Genomic DNA, 12,833 nt, shown 5'->3' on the forward strand with positions numbered 1-12,833 from the left:
GACTTACTCCCCCATGATGTTCTTTTGACTGCCGAGAGGTGGCGCTGTACTCACTTCAGTGTGCCGCTTTGTGAAGGAAAGCCTCCGACCTCCGTGCCAAGAGGTCAAACTCTGATTGTGAGCACGCTCACGCGCATCTCGGCGCAATCGGGGAAGCGGCGGGAGTCGAGTTTGTGCACGTGCGAGGAATCGTGTGCCTCCTCGTACGCGTGCCTCTTTTCTCCTCCGAGACAACGCGAGTTCGTTGGTGCGGCGCTGTAGACGCTGGGCCAAACGTTTGGCTGGTGGGCCCACAATGGGTCCGAACATTTGACAGAGCGGGCCGGAGCAGCAGCAGATGGATGGAGTGTTTTGGTGACCCAACTCATAGGAGGAAAAAATACAGAATAGGACATGCAGAAAACATTGTTTAATGTCTTGTTCAAAATGAACAAAAGCGTTCCAACAAACTATGTCTTCGAAGCCGGTAGGAAGCTCTTTATTGAAATTACTCTTGAAAAAAAAAATGGATGAAAAACAGCTATTTTATGATTTACTTTCTATTAATATAATTTCTTCAAGTTCGGTGGGCCGGATTAAAAAGCCTAACGGGCCGGTTTATGAGACCCGGACCGTAGTTTGCCCATGCCTGCGTGTCGAACTCAAACGGCGAACTTTTCGCATTTGACACGAGGGCGCTTTGAAAACACGCGTTTTTACTTCAACAACTCGGCGACGAAAAACGTGATGGCGTCTTTTTTTAAAATAAATAAATAAATAATATATATATATATATCACCCGAACTCGACAGAGTTTACGCCACTCGCCGCTCTGCTCAAAGCTAGAACCGAGTGGTTCTAAACGGCAAAGAAAAGGGGGGAGACGTTCGTGGTGGACGGACGAGGCGTCCATTAAAAGTCACCGGGGGGCAGGCGGGCGGCGGTGGAGGTGGAGGGCACCGGCCCGGTAGAGGGCTCCTCCGCCGCCCCTTCACTCTTCCTGCCGCCGCCGCTGCCATATCATCAAAGTTTGCCGAAGCTCCGGCTGGAGGAGAGAAATCACTGCCCTCCTCCCCTCCCCCACCCCCCGGGCCCAGGAGACACCGGAGAGAGGCTGGATTTAAAACCCGCCCTCGGGAGGGATCTCGTCCCTCCCCGCTCCCCCCGCCACCAACCCACACCTCCCATTTTCCGCTCTCTCTCTCTCTCTTTCTCTCCCACTCTTCTCTGCCTCTCTCTGTCCCCCCTCTCTCTCTTCCCCCCCTCACCTTTTTTATCCCTCGCCTTCCGCCGCTACCTCCAGCACAATAATGGATCGCACGGCGAGATGTTTGCTTCTCCTGCCCTGTCTCGGCGCGATACTGGCGATCGATTTGGAGGCGATTGATCCGGGCTACTACGTGGAGCCCACTGCCACATCAGACGTGATCGACTACAAGGATCCCTGTAAAGCTGGTGAGATCTTCTTTTTTCTTTTTTCTTTTCTTTTTTTTTTTTAACCCTCTCCTCCTGTACTACGCTGTGTGATCGCGCTACCGTTTCCCTTTTTTTTTTTTTTTTTTTTTGCGCTGAGGGAGAAACATGCCACGAATGTGTTTTAGAGAAGCTGCCACGGATCGGCCGGTCGGAGAAAAACGCTTTTTTCCGAAAGATGACAGTGTGCGGATGTAGTTTGGGATGGCTTGCGGGGACACCGTGTGCATTTGTTTTGCGCCGAGAGGCATAGTTTGTGCAGTTTTGAAACGTTTGAAAAGCACACACTTGAAGGCGTCCGGGATCAGTGGGCTCGGAGAAGTGGCAGGGAGGCTTGCAGTGAAAGGGAAATGCAATCCTAAAGGATGAGTCTGTGAATGCGGCTCTCCGGAGCTGAAAAAGTTTTGTCTCGAGTGCTTTTTGAAAAGTTAAAGCTTGTTGTCTGCTGGTAACCCACTTTTATTGTATTTTGTTTTAGAATGTGATCACTAGATCCCTGCAGGCTCTTTGCTATTTCTTTTTTTTAAGAGGGGCAAACAAAGGGAATTTAAACTTTCGTTCAGTTAGTTTACTCTGAATTTTGGTTGGGTTTTTGTCATTGCAGAAATATACTTTTTTTCCCCCCACACCGGCTGTTCACAAAGCCACTGAAACAAAGTGGAGGAGGGGAAAGAGGAGAGTACAGTGGAGCTTTAGAATTATGCACCAGTTATCCAGCTGACTGTTGTCATCTGGCCCAAGGTGGAAATGTCTGCTTCTTTTTGCCTGTTTTCCCAATTATATGTAGTCTGACTTGTCACTGCAATCTTTACTTTGTGTGTTTGTGTGTGTGTGTGTCTGCGCACGCCTGTGTGTGTGTGTGTGTGTGTGCGTGCATGCGCGCGTATGTGTACTGTGAACTCACTGTCTTGCCAAATCCCTTTGGGGGGAGTTTGAACAGATTGTGTTTTCCATCTGGTGAAAGTATTCAGGTTACAGACACTGAGAGTTGGCCGCAGTTGAAATGACCTTCTAAAGTCCTGGAAGCGCTCGCCGCTTTGACGTTTGACAATTTCTGATGTGGCAGTGGAGTCTGATTCGTGGCCCCCAGCTCCCAGCCTCCTTTCCCTGTTTGGGTCTTGCATCACCCCCTTTCTCTCTCTCTCTCTTTCTCTCTCTCTCTCTCTCTTGCTCTCTCTCTCTCCAAAAAGATGACTTGAGTGCCGAGGGGGAGCAAAAGAAAAATGTGCGCTTTGGTGTTTGGGTAAACGCGGCAGAGATCAGACCGCGAAACGCTCCACGTCCCGTGTACGGGCCTGTGAAGATGCTCCTTCCTGTTGTTGCTCCCCCTGTTTACTTTTGAGTCATTCAAGTGGCCGTGCATCATTTGCGTGGACACACTGAACCTGACGCGGTAAACAGAGATTGTTTAACATAAAGCACCAGTGAGTGCGTGTCCGCTTGATGATGTTTGGTGTTTGCCTGTTTTTGTTGGTATATTTTTACGAGTGTGTTTGTGTTGTCTGTGGTTTCCCCCGGACACGTCTACAGGTGGTTGGGAGACAGTTTGCGAGCGCAGACTCCCACTCTCTTTAACGCACCCACTGTCCAGCTCTTTCAACACCCACCTGCTTTTTCTTCCTTTCTATGAAGCAACAAAATGTCCAAAAATCCTCTCATTTCTTCGCCCTCCTGCTGCTCCACTCTGTCTTTTGCGCTCCAGCAGAGACGTCTTTGGCCGAGTTGCCCGTATGGATTTTGATACGTGTTGAAACATCGATCCTCTCTGTTTCTGTTTGCTTGTTTTCCAAGCTCGCCGCTGCGCTGAGTGTATTTAATTGCCTTCTGTGGCCCCCCCGAGGTCAGCACTTTTAATCCGCGTTGCTTCCGCCCAGAAAACGCTTACATCCGTGTCAAGATTGCAATGTGGGAGCAAGTCTGTGCGCTTCTGTCCTTATTCCAAGCCCTTTCTCAAAGTTAGACTTTTGAGCAGTTGATTGACTCACAGTGTGTGTGTTTGAAAGTGAATTACAGATTGACACATCGACTCTTTCTCAAGAAGGATCGCTGTTTGTCCAGATTTGAGCAATGTTATTTGTTTGTCTTGTTGCTCCTCCACAATTTTTTACGACAGGCGGCCCCTTCGTCTTATCCCTCACCAAAACTTGCTCTGCATTAAATGTCTTGACACCGCGCCGCACTTGACAAAAATGTGCATTGATGGGAGTGAGCAGTGCAACAACACCGAAGCCTTGTCATCTATTTAGGAAGTTAACCAGTGGAAAATTCCTTAGTTTGCAGAACTCCAAAACTTGGCAGCGTCCCAGGAAGTCATTTAAGACTCTAACAACCCACGGGGATTAGATCCTCTCATTTTAAAATGAAAAATGGATGAGAACCAGTCTCGCTCATTGTCTGCACTGCTTAATTGTAAAAACATCAGCATGCACGTATGCATTTATTAATGGAGACACCTTAATCTATATAAAACTCCCTCTGGCAGGCTTGTCTGACGGCAGTATTCACGCAGCAGCAGTGTTAAAACTTTGAATGTGCGTGTCCTGTGCTGCAGACTGGACTTCTTCTCTTGTACTGTCTTACGCAAGCGGGTTTCCTTTTTTTCTTTTCTTTTTTTGTCTTCGCCGGCCACCGGCTCAAACACTTCACTCACACTGTAGGTCATTCACCTCATGCCAGGAGAATGTGGGGCTGAAAGGTGGAGGGCAGCTCGCTTGCACTGTCCAAGTCTGGTCGCTGCGAGTTGAGTGAGGGTCATTCGCGAGGCACTTCGGAATCCCTTCTTTTTATGCGTCGGAAGAATTTGTAACTGTCATGAGAGGCTCATTCTTCCGGTCGCGATTTGTAACCCCAGCTGCTCCGTTTCTTTATGGCTTTTATCGTCTAGTAAATCTGTTTTATATTCACCGAGGTACCACTTAGACACTTCTTCAGGGTCGGCCAGACGTAATTTATCAAAGCCGCTACCACATTATTGCAGTGAGTTTTGTCATTAGCTTCCCAATATCAGGCAGAAAGAGGCATCACAGAGCTAAGACACTTTATAAGATCTGTTATCCAGAAGAAGAAAAAAAAGAACAAATTCCATTAGCCGTAAAAATTTGGATTCTAAACGTTTGTTTGAGGGGTCAAACCTGACAGGCGGCCTTTCCTCAAAAGCATCAACGTGAAACTTGAGAACGACTTTTAAGTCAAGCAAGGTTTTTATGTTTTTATTGCTGAAGGCCACCGCTCAAAAGCATGTGGCACTCATTAGCCGGCTCAATCTCTCCGTCCTCCTCCTGCAGAGTGATGGGGCTGTCGGATGGACCTTGAGACTGGGGCCTTTAAGCAACATTTAAGCAGATGCTTTCTTTTATCATGGTATTCAGGCTGCAGAGCCGACCCCACACTGGGTGTTTTTTCTACATTACAGGACCCCTGTGTCTCGCCTCTCCGCAGGGTTCAGGTAATTAGAGTGCCAATCTATTGGCATGATCTTGGTGCATTAGCTGGAACAATATGTTTGTTGTTAGAGGTGAGTAATAACTAATCTTGCATTGCATTAATGCTGAGTCCGGGTTCGGAGCCTGAGTAAGAACCTATGCTCAGGAGGTGGTGGGGGCTCATTTAAATGGCTCAAAAGATGCCCAATTAGCCTTCCATAATGAGCAGCTTAACACTCCACGTCACGTTGCTCCGTCGCTAATTTTCCCACTTAGTTAGTTTCTTTCTGATTTGCCATTCCCGCCCTGCCAGTCCACTGCGGGAACTGTTTTTTTCTGCCTCCTCCAGCCCCGGGGGGAAATATTTGAGGTGGGGTTTTTTTTTTTCAGCCATTATTTATAGAGAGCGTTGAGAGTCCAAGATATCGTCCAGATTTAGTCCATCCAGGGAGCTGTTTAAAGTTTGCTTTGGTAGCCGTTCGTCTACGCCACAAATGCAAAGTCTGGACGATCCAAACAAGTTTCGTCAGAGGTGAAAAATCCCTGCCTCGTGGCAGTGAATAATTCATACGTGAGGGGAGCTGGCCACGGTGTATCATTGACATTGAAAAGACAAACGATCAGCGAGCTGTTGGGTCGTTAAAAGGGGGGTTTGACTGGCAGTGGGGGTATATCAGTAATCAGTGGCCGGGATGAGCTGGGAAATCCAATCTGCTAATGGGCTTGATGGAGTGTGAAATGTTAAAGGAGAAGCAGCCTCTTGCTGTGTGCCCTTTGCATCTGGAGCCACTCATATCGCCACTCATATTGAGGGTCATTCAGGTCTCATCTCTGGCTGCAGATGGTACCTGGGCCGAGCTCATTAGAATGTGAAATAAAAAAAATAAAAAAAGTTTACTTGAATTCCACGCCGTCGTCGTTGTGAGATTTCACCAGAATTTGTCGGCTATCTACGAAGAGTTCCGCCTACCTCGTTGGGGATTATGCGTTCACCCGCTCTGTCCTGTATTCACGTCACACTGCTACTTCTATGTTTTCTTTCTTGCAGTTGCTGGGAGGGCACGTTGCAGGGGGAAAAAAAAATCCTGAAAGGTGATACTTAGACTGTCATCAGATGGTAATCGCTTTACCGCAATACACTATCGGGCTCTATTGAAATTGAAATGCGGCGTTTGTTACCAAACACAGACTCCGAAAGGCGGTGCCAGGCCATTGTGATGCATTCCAGCCTCACATATTGGCTGGGCTTTCTCATCCCTCGTCATTAAGTCCTGCATAGGAGGAAGGTTATAAGCACAGCCAGTAGTAAACATGTGGGGCCGGTCGTCTAAATATGGGGCTGCTGTTGGTGTCTGCTCAGGCTTATAGTCGGTGGTGTTTGTGCAGGTTTCAGTGGCAGATGTCGTGGTCTGGTATTCACGGAAAGGAGATTTATGGGAATAGTCCTGGACTACCCAACACCGGCCGAGGTCGAGGCTCGGGCATTACACAAATCAATGGGATTATTTTGATTGAGACCTCATGTGTAATCTGACTGCGTGCGCTGATTGACAGGGTCAGTCCCAGATGAGGGAGATTACGACGGTTTAGATTAACCAAATAAATTCAGTCGGAGGTGGGGGGGGTTGGGTTTAATTAAACATCAGATTTGACCGCTCAAACGTTTTATCAAAAATCTCAGTTCGTCTTTTCTTTTCAGATTTTGCACCTTTTTTTTATTTTTACATTTGGATTTGGTTTCTCCATTTAGAAGGACATGTGTTTACCGGAACAGCAATTTAAAACTATTATCTGTTCTGCACAGATAATAGTATTATCACTGCAGCTGTTGTCATTTAGGTAATGAACAGTGTTTGGAAAGGGATGCAGCGCCTCGGTCCACGGCGATCGCTTGCCATCTGCCACATTCTGTGGGTTTTTAATCTACAGCACCGCTCTGTGTCAGGGCTTCATATCATATCGTCACAGCACTCCGCATCTAAATGGGTTTATCATTTCTCTTCCATGGCCTGCCCTCAATCCAAGCCTAGATTTGCGTACGAACGATCCCTAAAACCGCGTGCCTGTGGATAATTAAATCCAGCAGACAAGGGAATTAATTCGCAATCCCTGCGAGGAATCTTTCCATAAACCTGCGACAGCGTCTCCGGGACGACTGCCGTGCCTGGGGGAAATGAGCTCCTAATGCCGCCAGGCCGCGCATTTGCTCACTTCGATCTCGACTCTTGTCTGAGAACAATGGCGCTGCGGATTAAGCAGGCCCGTCTTTGACACGGTGGATTGTTGGGTACAGAGCCGAGCCAGCAGACTCCCTGAACTTTGGGCACAGCCAGCGTGCGACACCGCTGATATGCTCTCAGAAGAAACATTATTCTGCTCTTGGCTCTGTGATTCTACTTTTTAGATGGGTTTCCCCCTTTTTGAACTTTTTTGGGGGGGTGTTTGAAAGGTTGTTTCCCATCCAGCGCCTTCTGGCAAGAACGTGAAAGTATGTGGAAAGAGGCCAGTCCACCTCTCTCATTCTATACTGCATTAACACCCAATTCCTTCCCTTATCTGGAGCACTTTGGACAATCTTGCTCAAGGTTGCCAAGTGGGAATCAGAGTTGTACTTGTAAGGATTTTGCGGCGAATTTGTGTTTTCGACGAGCACAAATTAGAGGATCTTGTTAACCCTCGGAATTTAAACCCGCTCTCAGTGCGTGTCCCGTCTTGCCGGCAGTGATCCAAAACTCCTCTTATGTCAGTTATTAGCCGCTAATCCCAAATACAGTCATTCCGCTGTGTATCCTCTGTGACCTGCAGGTAAAAACACCACCTCCAACGTCAAATTCTTCATACTTAAGAAAAAAAAAAAAGTCAGAGTAGTTTGTCCTATTACATTGCCCTCATCCTTTGTGACATTTTCTTAGAAATCTTAAAATTGTCAGTGAAATGGAAGTGATCAAAACTTTGTTTTCCTATTCAACAAACAAGGGGAAAAGCATATGATTTTTTTTGTTTTTTTTCTGGTGAGTTTTGCATTATAGGTTGTTTAACTGACGTGTAGGCTCAAAGATTTAAGGTTCTGGCAAGTACCACCACTGTAATTCAGCCCTAATAAGTGCGCTGTTCAGTGGCTGCCCAGATTGGTCTCCCTTTGACCACACTAACCTCCAAACACACTTCAAGAAGGCTGTCATTTTCTCTCTGCGCTGCAGTTCCCCCTCTCTCTTGCCGTCGTCTCCTGCAAACACGAAATACAGTGCACCCCACCCCTGCACCCAGTCTGCTCCAGCACCCTGCAGCCTCTATTAGGCCCCCTCCCCACAACCTCTGCATACAAGTTGGGTCATAAATGCTGGAGACGTGCTGGTGTTAAAGGCCTGTAAAAAGCGAGCGCAGCGTCTTTGCGGATAGGACTCGCCGCTGGTTCCCCATAGAAATGGGGGCATTTAGGAAGGAATCCTATAAAGAACATTCCTCATAAACTTTGGTTATTTTTCCCTCTCCTTGGCCTCATTACAAGAACTATTACTCGTTTCGAGGTGCCCCATATTTCTCCTGCCAGGCAAAGTGTCAGTGTGTCACATCAGATAACCCTCATTAACTGCTCAAGGACACTCGAGGCGCACGGCGCAAATTTTATTGTTTCCAAACGTCTGAACTTTAAGATGAGCCAGTCAAAAAACTGGCTCTTTTAAGACTGCAGTCCGCCTTCACTGGCCAAGTTCGCTGCGTTGTTACACTTCCATTCTATAATTTGGAGATCAGTGAAGTGGTTTCTTCCTGCGACCCAGACATCCTCAGCTGTCAGCGCAGCAGATTAAAGAAAAGAATGAAGCATGTGTTTGTGCATGTGTATTACATGCTCCAGGCCTTTCCACAGGTCCTTTGAATTGCCCTCCGCACATCCTCCTGGCAGGAAGCGCCCGAGGCCAACTGGGGCTGCTCAGACGGATGCCCCATAATGTTGAGTCGCCCTTCAGCCTACTGACGTGCGCTGTCTCTCTCTCTCTCTGTTTGTCTGTTTGCAGCTGCCTTTCTGGGAGACATCGCTCTGGACGAAGAGGACCTGCGCTCTTTTAGAGTGGACAGGATAATAGATTTGGCTCAGAGGACCGTCCAGACTGTCAATCATACGGACACAGGTAACAACGTCGCGGGCAAGAGGCAAAGTATTTCGGGTCTGTCCTGTGCATAGAAAAATGTATATTTAAAGGGCCAGTGTGTAAAATTTTAAGGAGGCACGTCTGACAGCGTGTTTCGTGTTTGGGTCGCAGTCAGGTGGGCTGCCTTAAAAAATGGCGGTGTAAGATGGCAGCTAACTAGGAGAAAGACCCTTATTGCTGTATTTATATTCATGAATATATGAGAAACCATTCTAAGGGTAGGAAAACCAAATTACTTTTATTGTACTGTGAGTATACACACTTTTATTGATGTAGGTATTAAGCTTTCACAAATATAAAAATCATAAAACTAGTCAAGTTTTACACACTGGACCTTTAAATATATATATTTCTTAGAAAACAAACTGCAATGGAGTTCATATTTCACTCACATCCTCTTTGACAACACCTGCCGCACACCAGCACCGGCTTTGTCACAAGCTGCCTTTTATACGTTACAAGTGTCACATTATTACTACACCTGTGTCATTGCGTCGCAAAGTAATTGCCAGTTTTTCTCAGGTTAACTGTTGCTCCTAAAACGGTGTTTTAAGTAACAGCTGTGAGTCAGCAGGGCCCAATACCGAGCCTGAACCAACAAGTGTGCGCATGTTTCTGCCCTCAGCGTGCCGTTTCCCGGTTGCCTTATTTGCAACCTCAGAAACGGACACAATTGAGAGAAATGAAAACGACTGCTTTAGGACCAACTAGTGACTGCCGGTGAAGAGGAGTGGCTTTTAAACTGAAAACAGAAACGAGCTGTGTAAACACTGATCAATTTAAAGTGTGATTTCACTGTTGTTTTAGTTTTAGAGGCTTCCTCATATTAAAATCCCTTTCAGTATAGTTGCACAAGACGTGTGAGTAACATTGAGCAGTTTATTTCACTGTGCGTCTTCCTGTACATGACACTCAACATGAGTGGAGGAGACAGATTTGTAAAACAAACAGACTTTTTCATTCGTCTCAGCTCCTGGTATTTAATGTTGTGACGAGCGAGCAGTTGTTTTCATTAAAAGAAAAAGGAAAACATATTTGTCCCAAAATGTTGGTAGAAATAAGAAGCAGCACCCAATAACTCCGCTGCCCATATTGCAAGCGGCTCAGGCCAGCTTCCAGCACTAGTCCTCAGTCACTCCCTTCTGTCTCCTCAATATCCTGTCAAGGTTCGTGCCAACAAATGCTCTGAAAAGCGCCGTTGTTTAAGGAACTTAACAATCATCCCATAATCTGCAGCAGACTCGTATGTACATTACTTTCTTCTGGTTGAAGAGTAACCGTGTCCGTGAAAGATGCTCAGCGACTGGTAAAATTTGAGCCTCACCTGCAAAAGAAAATCAGTTTCAGTGCGTATTAAGATCAAACTGGTTTAATTTTGCTCTTAAAGCAACATTTCCAACTGTACTCCCTTTGAAAGCCACCTTTTGTGTCTGACTGTAATTTTAGCACAGGAGAAGTCATGGGTCAAGTATTGAATTCATTGACTGGTTTTTGTGACTTGGAAGAATGCAGACTGGACTTTTAAATCTCTAATGTCACATTATAGCTCAGAATGACCGAGGCAGTGAGAAAACAGAATCTGTTGTATTCTGCAACGTAAATTGCCATGTTTGTCAGAGGACTGTGGTTTGGCTTTCAAACAAAATGGATGATAAAAAGCTTACTTCTTTCTGGGAGGTCCATATGACAACCTTGCTCAAGTTGCCTATGCCCAACCATTTCATCATGCTCTCCCTATTTAAAGCAGCAGCTTGTTGGGAACCATCCTCCTCCAGCGGACAGGTCGACCTCCTTGGTCCACAGCACCCTTCACTGCTACAATAATACATTTTGAAAATAAACTGAAAAGAAATTAGACAAGTTAAATGCTCACAAAACTATAGACACAAATCCTCTCCTGTTTTTCTATGAGAGAAGTGATAGATGCAATCATTTATTATAATTAACACATCTTCTTTGAGTTTCGTCTCCCTAGCACTCTCGCCTGTCGGTTAAGCGAGCAGATTTGGCTGTTATCAGACTTTTCCTCAACACATGCACAAGCGAATGTGCTAATTGATCTCACCAGGCTGCTAAGACGTACTCCTGCAGACTGAGATTCGGCAGAACACATTGTTCCAAGCAAGTCAAAAACAAAGCGTCGCAAATGAAGGCTCGCTTCTTAATTAAATTTCCTTGAGATAAGGAAATGAAGCGCTTGTTATGGAAAAAAATTTAAATATCGTTACGTAACAGCAGTTCATTTGATCAGTTCATTTGGCTGAGGAATCAGGTTTTCTGCATCATTTCTGCAGTCATAAATAGATCCATCTTTATAATATGCTGAAAAAATTCAGTTGGAAGCAATGGGCCAATGAGCATAGGTAATTAAAGTTACATAGATAGTTAGGATAAATGGAGATGAGGCTTTAAAACAAAAAGGCATAGAGTCCATTAAAACTTAAAATTTCATTAGTCCTGTCAGATCAAATTAGTCTTGAACAATCAAAGTCAAATGTCAATATCAGTCTACAGCCTGCCAGCCATTTTTAGACAGATTGTTCACGTCTTGATAAGCTTAAGTCTGCCTGAGGGAACAGGTTGAAAAGTCTGCAGGCTTGGATGGAGCCAATGTTGAGGATAACAGTTGAGGAGGCGAGGCCGCCTATTTTGACATGTGAGAGTCTGCGAGAAATCCCAAATCCTGAGGCAGAGGCGGCCGAGCGTCTCCGGTTTGTAGACAAGATTGCTGGGTAATGGAACTGAAAGCTGAGATAAAGCTGACAAAAGCCGTCCTGACACCTAACACACGTCCTGGAGTTTTCCAAGTGTGTGTGGACTGGGACAAGTGAGATGGTGTCAGCTGTGGATCAGTTCGCTTTGTATATCTGATACATCGATATGTCCGGAGTGGTTAGGGATGCAGGCCTTAGTGCTGTTCAGTACCTGCCTTCCAAAATATTCCATGATGGAGTGCAACGGGCTGGCAGTCTTTTATGTGAGTCACTACTGAGAGTTCCAAGTACAGATGTCTGTCTGATGTTTCTCATATTGCCCCGCAGTGCAGATGGAGCTCATTTAGTACAGCTCAGCACTGTCACTTCATGTAACATCTACAGTATATCCGCTGATAAAGGGTTTGTGCAAAAGTCTGCAAGCAGGATAAATGATCATGATGTCTGATGAGTGACTTTTGTGGAGCCCAGTATGTTGATGTCAGTATTTTTTGTAGATTTAGGTGGCAATGCCGTGAGGTCCGAGTGTTTAAAATCCTCTGCTGCAATGAAAGTACTGTTGATGACTTGTTCTCTTGCTTACTGAAAACATAATGCTTACTACACATGACTAAACTAACGTTGGCTCAAAGGTGCGTAGAGAGCTGTGATGTAAACTGTTGGAAACTCTCTAAGAAAACTCACTTACTCCCAGCTTGTCAAGCCTCTTAGCAACAGATTGGGCTTTTTCAGAGACATGCTTCTGAGTGCAGGTCTGTGTAGAGCTCAGTGTAGCCAAACTCCACTCCCGGTTCGTTCCTGTCACTTCTGCATGTACATCCAGTGCAAAAACTAACTTGACTGTTTCGGTTCCATCATTGCTAAGGGTCAGAGAGCGCTGGGCCATAGCATCTGCCACCTTGCAATTCCACCACACAGAACAAATGTACAGTATGTTTCAGAATACATCATACATCTATACATGGACAACTGACATCCAGCTCTAGATAAAATTGCCCGTTGTAATGTTTGTGTCACAATAAGTACTATAAAGCAACAGTAAATTAACTTGAAATTGAATTAGACTTCCCATCAGGAACATTATAAGTTTATCT

The 12,833-nt window shown here is 45.8% G+C and overlaps 1 protein-coding gene across 3 annotated transcripts in view; it reads left to right on the plus strand.

Moving 5' to 3' along the window:
• Nucleotides 1–1,224: 1,224 nt before the first annotated feature.
• The window catches only part of bmp1a (bone morphogenetic protein 1a), a 32,116-nt gene continuing 20,507 nt past the window's right edge, over nt 1,225–12,833 (plus strand). The window contains exons 1-2 of one of the 3 annotated variants that reach the window (XM_076038890.1): nt 1,225–1,434; nt 8,891–9,004. In XM_076038890.1, coding sequence (XP_075895005.1) covers nt 1,290–1,434; nt 8,891–9,004 — 259 coding nt within the window. In that variant the 5' untranslated portion in view covers nt 1,225–1,289. The remainder of the gene's footprint in view (nt 1,435–8,890; nt 9,005–12,833) is intronic. The other 2 variants (XM_076038888.1, XM_076038889.1) reach the window with 2 other exon arrangements.

This window comes from Nelusetta ayraudi, unplaced genomic scaffold, assembly GCF_046127955.1.
Source record: "Nelusetta ayraudi isolate G7.1 ecotype Tasmania unplaced genomic scaffold, CSIRO-AGI_Nayr_v1 ptg000058l, whole genome shotgun sequence".
Taxonomy (NCBI): domain Eukaryota; kingdom Metazoa; phylum Chordata; class Actinopteri; order Tetraodontiformes; family Monacanthidae; genus Nelusetta; species Nelusetta ayraudi.